Genomic DNA, 22,476 nt, shown 5'->3' on the forward strand with positions numbered 1-22,476 from the left:
AGTGTTGTTCTGGGTGCATATTTAGAGCATAGCACCATATGAGCTGCTATGAAGAAAATGAATTCAATTCCAAGCAGACCCAATACATAAGTAAACAGAATTAATGTGAAATGAGAATCTCCTGTTCCTGGAGTTACAGAAGAGGATAAAATTATGTTCATTTCAACTCATCTTACATTCCAGCTTCAGTATCTAGAAGTGTGCTGACCATGAGAAACCTGGGAGAAAGAATCCTTTCTCCTGGCTTAACTTCAAATGGTTGTTGAGTGGTGTGTCAGAATAGAGGCTAAAAATTATTTTAAGTTTCATCATCTTGTAATTTGTTTGGACTGGAAGCAGAGCGGAGCATTTGTGTGTAGTTTATGCTTGTAGTATGATTTTAAACTAGTCAAAAAGATTAAATCTTCTGTTCAGTCATGGGACCTCTGCCAGCTTTTTTTGGTGTTACCTTCAAGTTTTATTTCAATGTCTTGAATATGCGTGAGAATTTGCAGCTTCAAGCCGTGCTGATTTATTTTCCTCATTGGGGGCAGTTTTGGTATGACTCATGGAATCGGCAGTCTAGAAACTTCATGGACAGAAATGGAGAATATCTATTGCATAACAGTTCATTTCTCTCTTTAGAGTCCTAAGGCACTGAATGGTCCTCTGTCTCCTACTTAATACTTCAGTAATTACTGATACTTGGCCTTGTTTAAGGCAGACACGGTTATTAAGGGAGGGAAGAGCTCTAAAGCATTTTATTATTGTGCTTGTATTGGTTTTATTCCATCACAAATTAGTGGTAAGGAGTGCACTTGGTAGCTCACAAGGTTACTTGAAAAATGAGCTCTTATAAGATAAACTCATACTTTATTTAAAAGTACAAGCAGCTTGTTGTTTAGATAGACCACTTATTATATTTATGTTTGTAGTTTAAAGTGAAGGGGTAACTTTTATCCCACAGGAGATTAGATCATCTTCCGAATTTAACGATGTGGTGGCATTCAAGCTACAGCAGAAGGATGAAGAGCAGCCACAGGAATTCAAGTTATGTCTCCATAGTAAACATAGTGTTTCTTCAACTAGTCCTAATCTGATATCTGATAGTCAGTTTTAGGCATGCTCTCTATTCAGAGCACTTTCAGTGGTGTTCTCTGATAAAAGCACGCAGGCTTTTGAAGTGATTGGCTAACAGCTCATAAGTGCTGACTGTTCTGAGTCTTCCCTGTGACTATTTTCTTCCACTTTCACCTCTACCTCAGTGGTTCCCAATCTGGTTTTTCTAGTTTGAGAAGAAACTGGGGCATGATTATATCTAATTCAAATGTGAAATAGATGTTGTTTTGATGAGTGAGAATTGAGTTATTGGCTGTTTTTATTTCATAACTATGTATACATCTAGGTGTCCACAGTTAGTAATAGTCTTTTTATGTGTGTGTTCTTCAGCCTTCCCACCCTATGTCGTAAAAAATCTACATAACAAGAACAGTAAAACAAGTGTTCTTGGGATGATTGAAGGGGGAAGGAGAAAGGAAATAGCTCTTGTAGTATGTATGAAGTACTTGGAAGTTATAACAATTTGGTACTACTGGTATCCCTGTTGCTGTGCTAGTACTACCATGGAGAAAGTACTGTGCAAATAGGGGTACAAACTTAACTGCAGTAAAGTTGTTTGAACAAATCAAGGCAGGAATAAAATCCAAAAACAACATTTTGGTAATAATGTCAGTGGCTGAGGGGCAGAGGAGGAAAGCTGTTTTAACACAAGTAAACTTGGAGTGTAGCATTTTCATAGGAGGAATGGGAGGGATTTGCCTGATTCTCATTGTCTGCTTGCTCTGTGCTTAGAGAGCAAGTGGAAAGAAACTCCAAAGCTTTTTGGTATGCTTCTTTGTGAAGTGTTAGAGTTAGACTAGCTGCGGAAAAACTCCGAGGCAAAAAGAACTGTCAGTCTTATTACCTCTGTTCTCAGGAGTTTTGGTTACAAGTCAAGTTTTGTTAAGGAACTGTATGGGTGCCTTTTATTATTATTGGACTGTATTAAAGCAACTGACTTCATTTAAGAATGAATTAGAGAAAAAAGATCTATGCTGAAAAGCCTGATTTTTTTTTTTTTTAAGAAGAATTTCCAAGGATATATTCTTTGAGTAACTAAAAGCTTAAACAAACAAACAAACAAAAAAAAAAACTTGCATTCTGAAATCTTGTGCCACTTTTAAATAACTGTCAGTACAAAAGCTTATTTCAATGAGGAGAAAGCACTGAGTATTATTTAAGATGCATCAAATGTATAAAAGTTTAAATTTTGCATATGTGCAATAAGCTCATTCCTCACTTCTGTCTTTTTAGTACAGATTTAACTTGTCCAAATACAGAAGTCTAAAAGAGTTGTCAGGAGGTCAACAGCATCACCTTATGCAATTTGGTTTCAGTTTTCTTCACCATTTTACAAGCGTGTCTTCCTGGTGGGAACCTGTGTTTCATGGTTGGAATTTTTGGGCTGCTTTCTGTATCTGTAGTTCTTACTCAGTTTTTCAGGTTTCTGTTTTTTGTTTCTGTTTATTTGAAAAAAGAAATGTTTCTTCTACTTTCAGGCTCATCTACTTCTAGTGATCCCATATGGTCTGGTCATTCACCACCACCTCACCAAGAAAATTGGGTCAGTTTTGCTGATACCCCACCAACCAGTGCTCTTTTAGCCATGCATCCTGCTTCTGTCCAGGTGTGACACTTTATTGGTATTTAATTTGCGTCATTCAAGTGGTTGCAATTCATTTTTTTATATATATTTTTCACTGCAGATGTTTACTGTGTAGCTGTGCTGTAGTCTGTTCAATGCTATTTACTCAAAAGATACTTCATATGAGTGATGTAGTTGCAAGTTACTAATTTTTTAAAATGTCAGCAATTATGAAATATTTGTGCTTAGCTTCTTTGTGTATGTGCCATGTTGTTTTCTTTGCTTACATAACTGCAATCATTCCTACCCATTTGTATCCATGTGCAAAAATACCCTGTCACTGTCCTGTAGATGCACTATGCTGATAGTTTCTTGTAGTTTTTAAACTACTGTGAGATTTAACTATGCTTTACTTTTTGAAGGCAAGAAGTTGAGAATTCATAAGAGCACTTTAGGTAGATAATACTGAGGAAAAAATATTTCATTTCAGGACCAGACAACAGTACGAACTGTAGCATCAGCTACAACAACAAATGAAATTCGTAGGCAATCAAGTAGTTATGATGACCCCTGGAAAATAACTGATGAACAAAGGCAGTATTATGTTAATCAGTTTAAAACCATTCAACCTGATCTAAATGGATTTATACCAGGTAAGTTACTCTTTAAAAAAATATAATTGTGGGTGCAGCAGTTCTGGTACAAAGACTTTGTTGGGTACTTAGGTTTGCATACCATTTCAAAGAAAGTATTGCATTTTAGTGATAACATTCTGGTAAACTGCAGTGTAATTCAAGAAAGGACTTGAAACCACTTTTCACTTCACCTCTGGAAATTAGTGCCATTTTTCTCTAAACCTTTGCTAAATAGCTTATGTCCTTTACCATGAATCTGTAAGTCTTCTGATGATTTAAAATAGTTCAAGCATTAAAAACTTATTGTAATTTTCAGGATCTGCAGCTAAGGAATTTTTCACTAAGTCGAAGCTACCTATTCTTGAACTGTCCCACATTTGGTAAGTGTGGTGTGTTTTGGGATAGCTGTTTTGAAAGATCACAGCTATCTGTTGTTATCTAACCATCTCCTTACTAGAAGGTGTTAAGTAAAGTTTCACTATTATACTGTGTTCATTTCTATTCACATTTATGCCAATATTTTAGTGGTTTTCAATGGGTCTAGGTTGATACTTTAAGCAGCATTCTGAGCTTCTTAAAAAAAAAAAATTAAACACTTCAGAGTAAGAAGTACTTGGTTTGAAATTTTATATTTTTAAAGATGCATTTGAATATAAATTATAAATTCCTTATTCCTACGTTTATTTGAGTCTCAGGACGGAAGTTAAATAAAATATACAGATGTGAATATTTTGAAATGCATTTAGAAGTACTTCATGATTGAGCTTTGGTTTGGTATAGATCTTAGAATCATAGAGTGAATTGGGTTGGAAGGGACATTTAAGGTCATGTAGTTCCAACTCCCTGCTATAGGCAGGGACACCTCCCTCTAGACCAGGTTGCTCAAAGTCCCATCCAGCCTGGCCTTGCATGCCTTCAGGGAGAGGGCATCAACAGCCTCAATGGGCAACCTGTTCCAGTGTCTTCCACCCTCACAGTAAAGAATTTCTTCCTAATATCTAGTCTAAATCCACCCTCTTCCAATTTAAAGCTGTTTCCTCTTGTCCTGTCACTACATGCCCTTACAATAAGTCCCGTCCCCTCCGCTCCTCCCCCAGCTTTCCTGTAGGCCCCTTTCAGGTACTAATCTTTTCTTTCATTCTGTTCTGGAAAATATATATATATATATATATATATATATATCATTGCATGCTAATGTTAATTGACTTACCTTGAAAGAATTGAACTTTCATCAGCACAGTGATTTCTAATTCAGATATTTTCCAATTTAATTGAAAATAAATTATGATGCTTTGGCACTATCACTGTAAGAAAGTACTAGCATACCAAAATCTGATACCAATAATGTTATAATACTATCTTAAATGCAGAGAAATGGTTAAAAAAAAACAAACAAAAAATTGGAGAGAGATAAGTGGGTTTGGATCTGCTCTTTAACCTCTAAGTACTGATAGTAAAAACTTTGGAGAATAGAGCATGGAGGGCTAATATGGAGTGCTTAATAGGCAAAAATCAACTATAGGCTGCATTCTTTCTTCTTCCAAGTAGCACAACAGAAATATGTCTTTTGGAAACAAATTTGGTTTCATTTATAGTAAGTTCTCCTTTCTAGGGAACTTTCGGATTTTGATAAAGATGGTGCACTGACGTTGGATGAGTTCTGTGCTGCCTTTCATCTGGTAGTAGCTAGGAAGAATGGATATGATTTGCCAGAAAAGTTACCTGAAAGCTTAATGCCCAAACTGATTGATTTGGAAGACTCAACAGGTAAGATACATTTCAGCACCAATTTTGCTATTTGCAATTGATAGCATAATTAAAGTTACAGTATTTCAGGAGATACTTGGGGGTTTATAAGTGAACAAGCATATTGCTGTACTTGGTAGAAGATGAATCAGTGTGCAGTTTTTTAGAAACCATAATTGGTCTTCAGAACTAATCTAAGCGAATGTTTCTCTAGGGAGATGTTATTTAAGAATAGTATATGTGTGGTCTCATTTTGACATACAGCCTGTTTCCTTTATAGTTTATATTGTGGCAGTCTTATTTTCCTTAGCTATATTCACAATTAGACACTTTATTCCAAATTCCCAATCCCAATGTACTTCAGATTTGATTTCAAATGAATGTTTTGTCTGCCCTAATTTCTAAAAACAGGGCGTTTGTTTCTAAGTCTTGAAACTACTTAAAAATATTCTGAGATATAATGTCAGAGGTAGGACGAAAGCACATGTAAAAGTGCCATTTAAAAGTGGAATGGTTTTGACCATCTTTCATTTTTATTTTTAAACAGATAAAGGAAGCAGAATACCTATAATCTACTTTGTAAATACGGTATTTGCAATGAACATTGAATTTTTATAGAACTTGAAATAAATTAACTTCTACTGAAATTAACTTGAAATACAAATGATTCCTCAAAATTCCATTGTTATCATTCTTGAAAATGTTGAGTCATTCAATTTTTATTAGTTAATAAAACTTGAAGCCTTTTTACTTTGCTGTCTCTTACCAGCTTATGTTTAGAGGAAGTTTATTTTTAGGTGCCATTCATTATTGATGAATTCTGTTACATTTTTTCAAAAAGTCAAAATTTAATGACTAGAAAAAAAACAAACATTAAGCAATCTTGGCTCTGGAAGGTGCACAGCTGGGCGCACAAGTATTGTGGTTTTCTAGCACTTTATCTTCTTACTAAATATTTCAACAGAGAGGAGTCCCTTCCTACTGTGTGTGTAGGATGTCAGAGACTTTCACTTGGCAATTATTGAGAAGCTCTTAAACTAGATAGTGTGGCTCTGCTTTAATAATTAAACCATGTTTTTTTCACTCAGCTCCTCAGCCTTTCAGCAGCAGCCAACGTCAGCTGTAGTGTTTTCAGTATGAGTAAGCACATTACTATGGCAAAGACATTCATAAGAATTATCAACAGTTATCTAAAAACTAACCACTCTCTTGTTATGTCCAGGTGATTGCCAAGCAACTTCTCGGTAGGAAATAAAGGAACAAAAAACCTATAGTTACAAAAATGTCTAAATTCATATCTGGTTTTCTACTGCTTTGATTGACATAGACAGCATTGAGGATTTTGTCATATGGCTGAAGTGCATTGAAAGTTTTATTAATCAGACATGAAACCAAAAAGTGTTAAGCGTCCATTTTTATTGCACAGGCAGCTGTGATAAAATTTCAGGAAGTGCAGAGTTGTCTTTAAGTGTGAAGAAAAACTACTTCTAAAAGTACTGAATGTTTTTCCCTCTTATCTTAAAGGAATTTTGCTTTGTTCTGATGAGCACTGAAAGATTATTATGCTGTGTATACTGCGCTTAAAAATAAAAATACAGAAATATAACTGATACTTGATTCTTCTGATGATTTTAAAGGCATTGATGAAAAATAATCTGCAAACTTGTTGCATTCTATGCTATCAATTTATTTCTTCTTTATTAGGGCCTCTAGTTTTGGAAACAACTAATCTTTTCTAGTACCTGACATGGATTTGTCACCAGTACATGTACATTGAATTAATTATTTAAGGGGAGGTTACTAATTTGGCTATAACTTCACTTTTAATTACAACAGTTCAAATTCCAATTTTACTATTTTAATCTATAAGTTACTAATAGGTCTAAGTGCAGGTTATTGTATATGTTAAGCTGTCTGCTCAACATAAAGACTGCAGTTTAAGCCTAGGAAGATCAACCTGTTTTTATGATGCTTTTTTTTCCCATAGAAGGTATATTTTGATAATGCTTGCATCTGGACAGCCTTCTCAGGAAGTGTAAAGCAAGGCACTGGAATAGCTTTTTGAGTGTTGTATTTTTTTCATGTGATACAACTTTCACACACAGAAAAGAAATTGTTGGTGTAGTAATCCTCATCTACAATGGAGGTATCAATGTGCATATCATGCTTTCAGACTGTTTTAGAAGGGCAATTACTTGATTTTTGTTTTCTTTATTTTGATAGAAGTTTAAACTTTTCAGAGTGTAAACAGTGTCCTTTTGTTAGAAACTCTTTCCTTAATCACTTCACTTCTGTGCTAGAAATGCTGTCTCTTTCCATTTTGATTTTGAACCAGTGGCTAAGAGGAAGAGAAGTAACAGTGCTCTCTCTAATACTCTTCTGTTTGGACTGGCACGGAAGACTCTTGCCACTTAGTTCTGGCAGCTGCTCCTGCTTATGTGAATCTGTGACCAAGTGTCAGGTGTTTCAAATCCTTTACTATGTTGGTCTTGTCTGACATCTGCTTTTGTGACCAGAGATGCATTTCTCTCACATGGCATAGAGCTGTTATGCAATATTACATTTGTCTGCGCCCCTATGGAATTGTAAAAGAACAATTTTCCAACGAGGTGGTTATATCTATGCTGACCTGGGGAAATAAATGAGACTTGAAGTTCTTAGAACACTTTGGTAATTCCACAATAGACTTGAATTGGGGTTAGTATTTTGAATTGGATCATATTATACAAAGAAATCTCTGATTGCAACAGCTCCACTTAAGATTTAACATTGTGGTGTGGTATTTCTAAGTAAGTTATGTCCACTTTTCAGAATGAGTCAAATGTCTGTGTGAAAACAACCTGTAGAAGGAAACTGCACTGAAATAGGAGAATGAAGTCAGTTGTACAGATGCTTCTCTCTAAGTCCTTAAACATGTATTTTATGTGTTATAGCACCCGTCTTGATGAAATTTATGATCTGCAGCTGACATGAACTGTTTTCCAGTTAAATCAATTTTATCTCAGTTTATAAAAATTAACAATCAATTACAAAACTTAGAAGTTTTTGCTTTCCTGTAAATTTGTGGTGTGTTTTTTTTCTGTTCAGTCTGCTCTAACAATGCCATTTCTTTCTACGGAAAAACAAATTTTCCTTCTGTTAGATCTGATATTTTCCTCATTAACAGAAAATAAACCCAGTTTTTGCAAGAATACTTAATTTCTACAGGATATTTTTCTTAAGGTTAAAAATAATTTCATAATTATGTCTAAATAAAAAGATTTGTTTTCCTTATTTTTATAGAAAATAGAACTTAAAAAAAAAATACTGTATATGAATTAATTTGATGCTTTCGGATTATCATTCATAAGGAATCTGACATGCATTTTCATATTTAGTTACCTATTTACTTTTCAGAAATGTCCGATCAGTTTTTCATGTAGATATCTGTAAATGCCTTGAATTGCAATATTGAATAAATTGAATAGCCATACACCCTGTCCACAGCAGTTTTCCACCTTTATCTTTTGAACTTACATTTAACTGTAGTTCAGTTATCTAGCATACCACTGTTGAATGAGAATTTGGAGTGTTTTTCAACTCGCTGTTCACTTCATGCTTCAAAGCACTGAACATGCAACATACATTCCCCAAACATTACCACTGGCATGTTAAATTTAGCATGTTAATTCTGTGTAGTGGTTACAGTGTGTCATCTTGAATTGCTGACATCATGCTGCTTTTAAAGATCATCTTGGTATAACCTTGGTGTTTTTTTATTGCCAGAAGTTTTTTTTTTTCCTAAAAAAAAGTATTAGATACAGCTTCTATCTTGAAAAAATTGTAAAGCAATTTTTCCTGCAGGACAGTAGTACAAGATGTTGGGTAGGCACTGGGTATAATTTTGGAAACGTTGAGTCTCAACATTGTGTCTGCTATTTACAGAAAGTTTGAGACGTTTGAAGCTTCAGCAGGTTACTAATTTCTGTGTTGCTATTGGTTTTGTTTTGTATATCAGTAACACTTTAGCCTCTAATGGCCTCTAAACTTTTTCTATGTTTCAGATATTCCTTTTAGGCTGTGCTTATTGCTTTCCCCAGCAGCGCTTTGAAGACAATAGGCTGTTGTTGGTTTTTGATGGTGCAGTTGATTTTCACTGATTTCTTTTGTATTGTATATTACCTTGTTCAGAGTTCTTAATTATTTTGTCTACAGACATTCTGTTAGTATATCTAGCTACTTATCAGTTGTTTTTTCACCTATTCCTGTTACAGTTTCAATTTGTAATCTGAACTTCAGTTTTTGAGGCTTCCAAGGCATTGCTTGCAGTTTGTATTGTGAGATGTAGCAAATTAGTTGATGCTGTAAGCAGCATTTCATTGTCATGAGAATTTTTAATCTGCTATTTACCATTAGGTTACCCAGTTCTCTTTTAATTAGAACAAATGTGTGCTGCATTATGAAAAACTGTGCAACTTCAAAGAGGGGAGGCTTTCTGCAAGGAATTCTATTTGCTGAAAGCCCAGAGAAAACTAGAATTACAATAACAACATACGCTTGCAAGGAACAGCTGTCAAGCCGGTTCAATTTGCGAGATGCTGTGAAAGAAAACATCATAAGGGGGTGTAGCACCTTTAATTCAAATCAGTCTGTTTTGTCTGCGGAAAAAGTGGAAATAAGGGGCACTTTCGAATAAGATACAAACAGCCTTTTTGAGAATAAAGTGAATGCTATTAATGATTTTTGACTTACAGTGATTACTTTCATTTCAGAAGTTGGGGAACAAACCGGTGAGGTTGGTTACTCCAGCTCTCCAGCAGAAGCACCTCCAAGCAAGTCTCCATCAATGCCATCCCTAAATCAGACCTGGCCAGAATTGAATCAGAGCAGTGAGGTTAGCACTTCCATCCACGTTATTTAATTGCCGCTGTCAATATCTTAAGTTGTGTGAACATATTTAGTTCGTAAGTGGATTGTTTATCACCAGTTGTGAATGCATTGACAAAAACTCAAGGAGGACAATGGACGCTAAAACACAGAAAGGTTCTGTACATTTTAAATTGTAAAAATGTTACCTTTACAATTTTTCTGCCTCATTGGGAGGTGAGAATTTTTAAAATGTAATTAATAGCAATTAAGCTTCATATTCATCACTAAGTGATCTCTTCTCATACTTCAACTTCAGTTGATTTTTTTTTTTTTTAATTTCTCTGGGTGCTTTCTTTTTTGTAACTCTGAAGGATCTTATGATCAAAACTTGCACAAACTTCAGAATAAGCTTCTGACTTTATCAGGACATTGAGCTAGTTTTACCCTGAAATATAAAATATCTCACCAGTAATACAGAGGCTCTGGGTTTCCTTCAGAAGCGAAGTTGGATCTCAAGCCAATAATTTTAAAATTAAATTTTAATTTACAATGTTTGCTGTTCCTTTCTACGGTTATTCTCTTAATTGTTATTTGTGTCTGTATTTACTATATATGATTACTTAGATGGTAGGGGGTTGTATTTTGTCAAAATTTGAAAGTTACCGAAGAAGATTTATTCACAGATGCCCACTGTTTACAAAGCCCGTAAGGGTTTAACTCCTAGAGTTTGTTTTTGATTATATGGAAAAAAAAAAAAAGAAAAATATGAAAGCCACTTTGATGATTTAATACTCTGCAACTCTTAAGAAGTATCTAAAACTTTAACATCTAAAATAGCCTTTTCAGTAAGAAACATGATAATACTTGGCTATGATAGAACTTTTTGTGACTTCATTTCATGGTTAGACTTAAAATGCATAGAAGATTAGTAGTAAGAAACGTAGACAAATCAAAACAGAATTGATGTGAAACAGAAAATAAACATTTTTTTTAATGATTAAAAATGATTATATGATTTAATGATTTTAATGATTAAAAGCTGAGGAAATTTCCTGCATCTATCAGGAGGAAGGACTTAGTAAGAGTCTACCTTTCCTTTTAAGGACAAATGCAAGCCTCACAGTGGTGCCTTTACCAGATAAAAAATACAACATATAATGATTCTTTGTTCTGTTTGACAGAATGACTCTTAGACTGCTTGTAGAAGATATGCTTTCTAGTCAAGTGAACAGATAGTCAGTCGTTGCTAGCAAGGAGAAAATGTCTGCAAATATATTTAAACTTGCATGATGTATTCCATCATGCTTACAATGAAGAGTCCTAATTTGGTAAGCTGCATCATAGTTGAACAGATTTTGTATCTGCAATTCAAACCAGTTGAATAAGAGAATTGCAGTAGCAGAACAAAGTTGCTGATATTGGTTGTCAGCCAAAATCTTCTTTACAAAACTGACTTTATCTGTTCTGCTAGACAATGTGATATTTTCTTTTGAAAACCAATTCAAACTCGTAAGAAGTTTGGAAAAATTTTCAGAATAAATATATTACCAAACATTAACTATACTAGGAGTTAAATGTTGAGAATTTTTTGTTCTAATTGTTCTGATTTCTTAGCTGTATTGCTATGCATGCTTGCTTTGCAACATTTTCTTTCCAGCATGAATCAGGTCAAAGTCCTCAAGGTTTTATTGCCATGAAAAAATTTCTGGTATTACAGCAGGCACCAGTCTGTTGTCTGTTTCAATCTCTTATGACTGTCATCAACAAATGAGTTGCTTGCAAAGCTATGCAGCTTTGGATGAACTACCTCTCCAAGAAATCTGTGTCCCAGTTAGTTCTAAAAACATGGGTTACTCTGTTTTTTCTAGCTCACAATTGATTTTTATACTCCAATTCTCAAGTTCAGGTAGTGTAAGCTCACAAAGTATGGACCAACTTAAAACTTTAAAATAAAGAACATTATAAAAATTATATAGATTAGATAGATGCTTGCTTAACAGTCTTGTCTCTACAATCTACTGATCTGTTGTTTCTCACTTCAGGAAACTTTTCCTTCCAGTTTCAGTGCTGGTGCTGCAGACACTTCTGAGAGTTTAAAAAACTGGAAAGCCTATTAAATTTTCATTGAAAGCAGGTGTCATATTAGCTTTGACACAGATGTAGTGTCTTTGGAGTTCACAAATGTTTCAAATATTTAGATGTTCTTTCAGTAGTAGTTCAGCTTGTTGTGAGTTCTGCTTTTTAGTAATTAACAATTTTGTGGTATTTTTGAAAGACCTTTGTGAGTCTCAAAGACAGGCATTTTAGTTTCAACTAACGGGACATTTATCCTAGCTAATTATTGCTCTTTGATCTTACTATTTCAGATATAGTCCAGTAGGCACTTAATATAGTTTACAATGTAGCAGGGAGTTTGCAGTGACTTGTTTCTGGTAGTATCTCAAGATGGATGAATGAAGCATTAACAGCATGGTCCTTGGTTTAGTAGGTGTTGATGTTCATCTGTGTCTAGCTACAGACCCCAAGGGCAAATAGTAAATGCCCTGCAGTATGTTTTCAGAGGAGTAAAATAAGAAGTAAATGTAGCATTCATTTTATTTATTTTTTACGTGCACATAAATATTTAAGCATTTGTTTTAGGTATAACATAAATGCTGTATGCCTTTATGGAAGTTTTGAAAAATTAAGCAGCAAGATTGCTGTAAACAAAACGTCTGTCTGTATAACTAGTAATATTGAGGACAATGGCAAAGTCAAGTTTAAAGGGCAGTTTAAAATATATTACTGTATGTTTCATGATGATGAGCAGCTGTGTAAAAGCAAGAAACCAAAATGTGGAAAAGGCTGACAGAATTTGGCTGCTAGATTTTTTGGTTTAAGAAAAACTTTGTAGCACTTCTTGCAGTGCCACTTCTTCATGATTGGGTGGAGTACTGCAAAAATGAGTTGATTACTATATGGAGTGGGATGCAGCATTTAGGAAGGGAAAAGCTTACATTCTTGCTAAAAAGGGGTAGTTTTGTGGAAAAATACCAGCTGAATGACATGTCATAGTCTTTGCCTTTGTTACAAAATAGGACTCCTCTGCAAGGAACAGCACCACACATGAAGGGTCTTAAAACTTTAGTGAGTCTTGTTCTGATTACGTTCAATTCATTTCAGCTGACTGAAAACAGTTATTTAGGAATTTCCATGAAGACCTATTTCTAAAGTACTACTTTAGGCTACTTTCACATATTGGCCATTCACAGAATGTGTGAGGGTTGGGAGGCATCTTTGGAGGTCATCTAGTCCAGCCCCCTACTAAAGCAGGTTTCCCTATAGTCGCTTACATAGGAGAGCATCTGGGCAGTTGTTTAATATTTCCAGGGAAGGAGACTTCACAAGCTCTTTGGGCAGTCTGTTCCAATGCTCTGTCACACTCACAGTGAAGATACTTTTCCTCATGTTATATGGAACTTCCTGTGTTCCAGATTGTGCCCAGAGCCCCTCATAGCCTATAGCCTGGCCTCATCCACTCCCACCCACTAAATGTTTATTAAACACTGATAAGATTCCACCTCAGTCTTCTCTTCTCTGGGCTGAACAGTCCCAGGTCTCTCAGCCTTTTCTCATATAGGAGACGCTCCAGTCCCGTAATCTTTGTGACCCTTCACTAGAAATTCCCATTCATTCTCAAACTGAGGAGCCAAGAGTTGGACACAGCACTTTAGATGAGGCCTCACCAGGGCAGAGGAGAGTTTGTTCTCAAACTGAGGAGCCAAGAGTTGGACACAGCACTTTAGATGTGGCCTCACCAGGGCAGAGGAGAGGGGGAGGATCACTTTCCTTGACCTGCATGCCCTCTTACCTTGCAATGTCTCAACCCACTGGATGCCTCCAAGTAGGTCCCTGAAGAGGTCAAAGTTGGTTCTCCAAAAGTCCAGCATTGCAATCCTACATGGAAGAAAGAAGGCAGTAAGTTCCTGAACTCCGCTGTCTCATGTTTGCTACATCCAAGGCTGATCGTAGCCTTTGCATTCCCAACCAGGCCTTTCTTATTTGTATGAACAAGGTCCAGCAGCATATCTTTCCTCATTGGCTCCTCCACCGCCTGTCAGAAAGTTACCTTCCAAGCACTGCAGGAACCAGACTGTGTGTGCCTGAATATGGCTCACTCATTCATTCACTATGGTTTCATGTAGGGGAAAGCATGATATTAGGTTGACTAACAAAATATACTGTGCTCTGTATCATCTGAAAACATACACGTTGAGGTGGGACAAGAATATTGATTTGTTTTCATGACCATACTAATATTTTAGTCTCTGAGTGCTAAAAATCTTCTAAAAATCTTGTTTGAAACTTGGCTAATATTTGTTGTAATGCTAAGATATGTTTAACGATTCTGTAGTGATTTGTCATTTAGTTTCTGGATCAGATTAATTTTATGTATTTTCCTACTTCGTTGATCCAGTTGTGACAGTATTTTAACTTATTAAGCATGAGAACTCTTGACAACTATGTGTTGATACAGCTTGCCTATATCTTGTAAAACTGTACTTAATTTGCATTTAACAATCACTGGTATGTTTGAATTTAATTCTTTGCCTTGTCAGTGATTCAGACTTGTAAAAATACTCTTGCTGAATAGAATCATTTCTTAGGGGTTGCACTAGCAAGCTGGACTGGTATAATTAGAGCACTCTGCTCAGTGTTCATTTGTCTGAGATTTTCTAAGAAAATCAGTGCCTTCTAAATATATTTGAAACTGGGCAACTACAAAGCTGAGGAATCTTTCTGTGGATTTCATATTTACAGACATGTGGCACTGAATCTCAACAATATTTGATTAGCTTAACAGTTTTTTTCTACTTGTGTAATTTTTACAAGAACTCTGAAAGTATTTGAGTTAACTGTGCGCCTGTGTGTTCACTGTGAAGTATGAAAGTAAAAGATGAATACTGACAGGTAACAAACTTGATTGCAGTGCAGTCTCAAAGTGAAAGATTTGACACGCGTTAGTGTAGCTTCTAAGTACTGCCCAGTGCAAATACAGTGCTTTCCAGTGCAACCTCCAAACTACTATGCTAAGTCTCCTCGGTGATCTTTTACTCCCATCTTTCTCATCATGCTGATTTCTCTCCTCTGTCTGTTCAGCAGTGGGAGACATTTAGCGAACGCTCTTCAAGCTCACAAACTCTGACCCAATTTGATTCTAACATTGCACCAGCTGATCCTGTAAGTCAATCACTTAGCTTGCTTGTTTGAAATTAATTTTATTAACACTAAATTTCTATTCATTGTATATAGCTATATAGCTGTTATGCATGATTCCATAAATTCCTTTTTAGTGGGGGAATGGTAACAACCTTATTAATAATTTTGCTTATTTCTAGGAATAGAGTTTTTCTCGTAATTCTCACATTTAATATCTGAGTGCAGTGAATGTTTGTTTTCTTGGTTTTGATGCAACACTGTTTTCAAAAGCTGTATTAGAGGAAATACTTAAACATACTGTTTTTTGAAAATACGATGTAATTCGAGCCACTCCCAATTACTTATTAGTTTCTTTTTCAGATTCTATCTTTAGTATTTTTTCAAGCTTCAAAATACATAATCATAGGTGTTGGCAACACTCTTACTTAACTGAAAAATCTGTCAGACTTTCACGGATGTAATGTATCAAACCCCAGTGTTTTCACCAATTTAATTTTTTTTTTTTAGTTACTATATTTATTATCTTTCTGGCTAAACTTTTGCTCTTATAATGACTTAAGGAGGAACGCTTTGAATGGTGATGGATTGACGCTAAAGATCTGCTACAGTGTTTTGCATGTAACATTGAAATGGTTCAGAAAAATTATTTATTTAGCAGTTGCTTTTCCTCCCGCTTTTCTTACAAAAATTATTGCTGTTACTGCTGTTTTAAACTTCATTACATAACAGATGTGCATAGTAGACTTTTAAATGCTTTTAATCTCAAAGTGGTCCCTTCTGAAAATATCAAGTACATATATAATTAGTAACTATATGCAAATATATCAGAACTCTACTCTGAGATATCACTGCTATTAATGTGGAAATAGCATTTCTAGATGCTGAAAGCTAGAATTCAGCCTGCACTATCTCTGGTGCCCAGAGTACTTTGAACAAAGCAGAATATTACTTACCAGCTTCTTTTCATCTCAAAAATATAGAACATTTAAGACTCTATTTTTGAAGTTGTAATTAAGTAAACGTGATGGAAATCAGTTTATAGTTTTCTTATTGAATATAATTAGTTAACAGTATAAAGCTACCACTGCCTTGTTTCCCCAGTAAGATGATAGCTTATTCCTGCACATAATTATTCAAGGACAGAAATCTGAAGTTTGACATTTTCCCACATGCGGTTAATATTGAAAGTAGAAATGTAACGTGTAGAAAACTCATGTAGCTCATGTTTGTGTGTGTGTGTGTGTGTGTGTGTGTGTGTGTGTGTGTGTGTGCGTGTATAAATAGAAATTCAAATAAATTTATATTGGAAAATGATTATTTTTTTTTTTTACTTATGATGCTTGGACTTGATAAGATTTGTGTGAAGAATGGTGAGCATCTTTCATGTTTGATAGCTTTTTTTTGACTGAAATAAGAATAACTGAGAGCAAATTTTCACTGGCAGTATTCAGACTACTTATTTTAAATCTCAACAGTGATGCACAGGAGTAATTGTTTGTTTTGTTTTGTTTTTTTCTTCAAACTAATCTTGCTTTCCCAAAGGGGAGAATTAGCTAATTAGCTTTCTTGAGTATTTCATGACAGACTAAAGAGTAAATTCATAGACATTCATCTCCTGTTATGTTAAGGCGATTTCTCTAAGGGAAAGTTGGTAACGTGTTAAGTTGCTTTGTATAAAGTTAGATTATTGATCTGAATTAATACTTCTATAAAAGTTCATTTAATTGTTTGAAACAAATTATTTTGTAGAAGCCACACATTAGAGTAAAGAACTGAACTACAGCAGGAATGATTTTTGACTAATACCATTAAAGAGGAATAAGGTTTACTTCTTTGGGTTAGGGGTAAGGGTTAGTATTTTGGGCTAGTGTTAGGGGTTAGGAGTTACAATTTGGGGTTAATTTAAGGAGCTTTACATTTCAGGAGATTTAAATTTTGGGTTAGGGTTATTGGTTACCTTTTTGTGTTAGCATTAAGGGTTGCAGATTACTTTTGCAGTTGCTTTTAGTTTGAGGTTAAACCTTACTCTTTTTTGTTAGGGTTATGGGTACACATTTGTACTATGGTTAAGGTTACCAATTCATGTTAGAGTTAAGCATTACACCCTTTGGGTTATGGTTAAGGGTTGATGGTTACCCTACAGGGTTGAGCATAGAGTCCTAACCATTTGGGTTAAGTGTTTGAGCTGTATCTAAAAAGTGGTTTTAAAAGTTTATATTTGCAACAGGTAGTGCAAGTCAATTTAAACAGTTCTAGAATTAATCATGTAAACATAACTGTTCTTGGTGAAATGATATACTTGAGTTGTCAAAATCAGATTCTCATACTAGAGCAGTTTTGAAACTTGATGTCCTTTCCAGTCACTTGTTTGAACTGCAAAGAAAACATGGAAGTTGTAAAATCAAATCTATCAAAAGATCTATTCCAATGCATTACTTATACTAAAACTTCAAAGATTTTACTGTTTTAAAGACTTTTGAAGCTGTTGGTCTTCATTTAGATACACATATACTACGAAGTCCCTATCTGGTTGCAAATCAGTCATACTATTTTAAAGTCTTTAATTTTCTGAGGCATCATAAATTGATTGGAAAAGAATTTTTTGCAGGTGCACTTGGAATAGCAGATATTAACTAGTATTTCAAAAATGATGGAAATTTGTCAAAATTTGAGTCATAGTCACAGTTACCTTGCAGAATGTTTAGAATTCCCTCTTTAAATTGAATGCTATATTATACTTTATACATGGTTAGAGGAACTTCAGCTCATACAGCTTTGGTTTCATAGGTACATTAAATACCCTGGAACTGTGTAAAATTAGATTTATGATTTTTTTTTTTCCTTAGAAATGTCATTTCACAAGGTGTCAGAAACTCTTAATAGAACAATTTAAAACTACATTAACACAACTTAATCCATTTCTTCCACAGGATACTGCAATTGTGCACCCAGTTCCTATAAGGATGACTCCAAGTAAAATACACATGCAAGAAATGGAGCTTAAAAGAACTGGAAGTGGTAGGACATTTTCTCTTGTTAAACAAGAAAGTTTTGTAAACTTAACTTGCTTCCTTAAATAATCCTGACTTTGTTTTCTTGTAATTGAAACTATCTGAAATTGTAAGCAACATAACAGTTGATGAGGCTCTCGAGTTAGGAATTAGAATGTTGTCCAGATAGATGCAGAGTTTAGATTAGCCATTTACGAAATTGCTTGGAGTAGTTCTGGAGCATCATGGTATAGATTTCATTTGGGTTTCTTTATTAAATTCTAGAGCTAGCTATGGAAATGGAGAACACGGATTTGGCAAATCCTGCGTTTAGTAGGAAATAGAGCTTTGGAGAAACATCTTATTACCCCATAGTCAGAAATATTGCTTATTGTCTTGAAGGCTGATGCATTTTAAAGTATTCATAGGCCTACTTTATCCTCTAGTCAAGAATAAATTCAGTCTTTGATAATTTTACTTATCAGTGGAGTCTACAGTCTCAATTATAGATTTGGCCAATACTTTTTTGTATTTGTGTTACTCACATGCAGCTTTCAGTATGTGAGGAGTAAGAAATGATTCACAGTACATTTCTTTTAACTTTTCTTTAGCCTTATTAATAGGTGAAGATTCACAACTGTCAGCACTGAAAAATGTGCACAGTTAAAGTATCACTTGATGTATGAATTTTAAAGTGCAATGATTTTAGTCTTCAAAATAGCATTTCAGATAAGGACATAGAAAGCAATTGCAACATTTTAATGTTAGAAGTAAAGGCTAGTTTGAGAACACTTGTTTATTTAAACTTATTTTTCTGTTCAGATCATACTAACCCTACTAGCCCACTACTTGTGAAACCATCTGATCTCCCAGAAGAAAACAAAATGAGTTCATCTGTAAAATACACATCTGGAAATACAGTTAGTAAGTATCAAATACCTTTTGATCTCATTTTAATGTTAAGCAAAATGTAGATTTTTCATCAGTGAATGAAAACTTACTAAATGAATCACAAGAATCACAAGGTTGGAAAAGACCTATAAGATCATCTAGTCCAACCATCTTCTCATTACAACAGCTACCACATGTTACTAAACCATATCTCACAGCTCCTCATCCAGACGCCTCTTGAACACTTCCAGGGACAGCAACTCCACCACCTCCCTGGGCAAGGCCATTCCAGTGACTGACCACTCTCTGAGAGAAAAAGTTTTTTGTCGTGTCTAACCTAAACCTCCTCTGATACAACTTGCGGCCATTTCCCCGAGTCCTGTTTGTTGCCTGGGAGAAGAGGCCAAACCCCTCTTCACCCCAACCTCCCTTCAGGAAGTTGTAGAGTGCAATGAGGTCTCTCCTGAGCCTCCTCTTCTCCAGACTAAACAATCCCAGCTCCCTCAGTTGCTCCTCACAAGACCTGTGCTCCAGACCCCTCACCAGTTTCATTGCCCTTCTCTGGACACGCTCCAGGGCCTCAACATCTTTCCTGTAGTGAGGGGCCCAAAACTGAACACAATACTCGAGGTGCGGCCTCACCAGTGCTGAGTGGAGAGGGATGATTACCTCCCTGCTCCTGCTGGCCACACTATTTCTAATGCAGGCCAGGATGCCGTTGGCACTCTTGGCCACCCGGGCACACTGTCGGCTCATGTTCAGCCTAGCATCAACCAGCACCTCCAGGTCTCTTTCTTCTTCACAATCATCTAGCCACTCATCCCCAAGCCTATAACACTGCATGGTGTTGTTGCAGCCAAAGTGCAGAATCTGAGACACTTGGCCTTGTTGAACCTCATCCCATTCACCTCAGCCAGCAATCCAGCTTATCTAGATCCCTCTGTAGGGCCTCCCTACCCTCAGGCAGATCCACACCACCTCCCAACTTGGTGTCATCTGTAAACTTTCCGAGGGTGCACTCAGTCCCCTCATTTAGGTCGTCAATAAATATATTAAACAAGATGGGCCCCGGTACCGTACCCTGGGGGACACCACTCGTAACGGGTCGCCAGCTGGACTTAACTCCATTAACCACTACCTATTGGGCACGGCCCTCTAGCCAGTTCCTTATCCAAAGAAGTGTATGCCTGTCCAGACCACGGGCAGCCAGTTTCCCCAGCAGAAGCCTATGAGAGACCGTGTGATAGGCTTTGCTGAAGTCTAGGTAGACTACAACAACAGCCCTTCCCTCATCCACCCAACTGGTCACCCAGTCATAGAAGGAGATGAGGTTGGTCAAGCGCAACCTGCCCTTCATGAACCCATGCTGGCTGGGCCTGATCCCGTGGACACCACGCATGTGCTGTGCGATCTCACCCGAGATAATTTGCTCCATTACTTTCCCTGGTATCGAGATCAGGCTACCAGGCCTATAGTTCCCCAGATCTTCCTTATGGCCCTTCTTGAAGATGGGAGTCACATCAGCAAGTCTCCAGTCCTCCGGGACCTCTCCAGTTAACCAGGAGCGCTGATAGATGGCCGAGAGGGGATTGGCAGTCAACTCCGCCAGCTCTCTCAGCACCCAAGGGTGTAGCCCATCCAGTCCCAGAGCAGAAGCTCTTAAATGAGATAAACTTATCCTGAGAATAGAAACAATTCTGATATAAAGTATATATTAAAAGTGGTAATTCAGAAGGTTCTTAGCAGGCACCCACAGTGTCAAAAGTGTTCTTACCCAAGTAAAACTAAAAGCAGCAAAAATAATTACTGTGTTTCCAGATTGTGTTAACTTGATAGCAATGTACTGCTTCAGCATGTGATTAAGAACAAGTTAATTTTGTCTTAAACTCCATTAAATGACATAAACTGGATTGTGGAATACTGCAGTTAGAATGGAAGGGTGATGTACATTACCTGCCTTCATAATGAAATACCAACAAAACTAGAGACTAATTTGTGCTACTAGCAGAAACCACAGTCCTGAGGTGAAAAATAATATTGCATAGTTTTCAGTATCATTCCAAATAGGAACTGTACCTGACTGTCAAGTAACTGGAAACACTCAAAAAGGATTCTCTTTGAGATTATGGTCAAATTCATGAATTAGACTAAGCGGCATCTGAAGATTACTTTTTCTGAATGACTGTCCTCAATGTTATATAACCATTAACATTGTTTACTCTCCAAAACAGCTTTGAAAGTAGTTCAGAAAACCACATTCTGCTGCCAGCAGAAAACCAGTAATTTCATAGTGAGCTGATGTAAAACTTCTTGGTCCAAAGATCTTGTTCTTTTCTTCTTAGAAGAGTGATTGTGCTTTTCCACTAGGTGGCATAACAGCCTGCATGGCTGTGTTACTAGAGATGTTTGAGGAGAGATTATTTCATACACCACATCTGCCAACTTCTGCTTTAAGCTTAATTTTCTTAAGTGGTCCCTGGAAACTTAAATGTCATCTCGTGGTAGTCAGTTGTGTGGTTGTTTAAATATTTGCAGATACTTTTTCTTAAGTTTCTCATGAAACTTAACTTTTCATATTTAGAATACAATATATTATCTGTGTCTGTTAGATGATATTGATGGTGCAGAACAAATATGAAACTGTACTTTCTTTTACCAGCAGATGGTTACAGCAGTTCAGACTCCTATACTTCAGATCCAGAGCAAATTGGAAGTGCTGTAACACGGCAACGGTCAGTAGAATGACAACTAAAGAAGTAAATAAAATGTTTAAAGAAGCCTGTGCTAAGCTCTTCTGGTTGATTGACAGCACACTTATAAAATGGGGCCAGGTCTGACTTGAACAGTGAGAAATCTAGAGGCAGGCTGTGTTTTCACACACTATAATGTATGCTGTTCCTTTTAATGTGTAAAATGAAACTTAAAAAAAACAGTGAAGTCTACAGAGTTGCATAGGATTTGCCAATGAAATGAAACTCTGTGTTCACTCAGATAAATTCAAAAAGACTACCTCCATAAGAACAAGGGAGGGAAAATAAATGTAGGTGATCGTAATGTTGCTTGAGACCAATTTTTGGTATTTAAGATATCCATTAGGCATTAATGGAGAACGACCTTCTGATTACTTACTGTGTAAAAAAAAAATAATAAATCATGACAATAAATCAATCTCTTTTAATAATAAGCTTCCATGTAATGAAAGACAGCGAGAGGCCCAACATAAATTAAGGGACTGGGTAAAGCTGTACAAATGTATAACCAACAACTGTATCATATGACAAAAGAGAATGTGCTGTAACAGCTGGTGCTAATTGTCCCCATTAAATCTGTGCCTGAATAGGATTAAAAACCAGCTACACCATTAACCATCTTACAATCAGTTTGGAGGTAAGTTTCAAAACAAAATTATCATGATTTCAATAACAAGGAAAGATTTACAGTTAGCTTTCAGTACGGCAGCTTGAAAACTTCTTTACCCCGTTGTTACCTAATGGCAACACTGATT

At 36.0% G+C, this 22,476-nt stretch overlaps 1 protein-coding gene across 1 annotated transcript in view; it reads left to right on the forward strand.

The window, feature by feature from the left end:
- REPS1 (RALBP1 associated Eps domain containing 1) overlaps positions 1-22,476 on the forward strand; it is a 48,072-nt gene that overhangs the window by 16,145 nt on the left and 9,451 nt on the right. The window contains 9 exon segments of the mRNA XM_031552480.1: positions 2,577-2,704; positions 3,153-3,315; positions 3,614-3,677; positions 4,910-5,064; positions 9,795-9,916; positions 15,031-15,111; positions 18,021-18,108; positions 18,903-19,004; positions 21,634-21,703. Coding sequence (XP_031408340.1) covers positions 2,577-2,704; positions 3,153-3,315; positions 3,614-3,677; positions 4,910-5,064; positions 9,795-9,916; positions 15,031-15,111; positions 18,021-18,108; positions 18,903-19,004; positions 21,634-21,703 — 973 coding nt within the window.

Source organism: Meleagris gallopavo, chromosome 2 (assembly GCF_000146605.3).
Source record: "Meleagris gallopavo isolate NT-WF06-2002-E0010 breed Aviagen turkey brand Nicholas breeding stock chromosome 2, Turkey_5.1, whole genome shotgun sequence".
In the NCBI taxonomy this organism is placed as follows: Eukaryota; Metazoa; Chordata; class Aves; order Galliformes; family Phasianidae; genus Meleagris; species Meleagris gallopavo.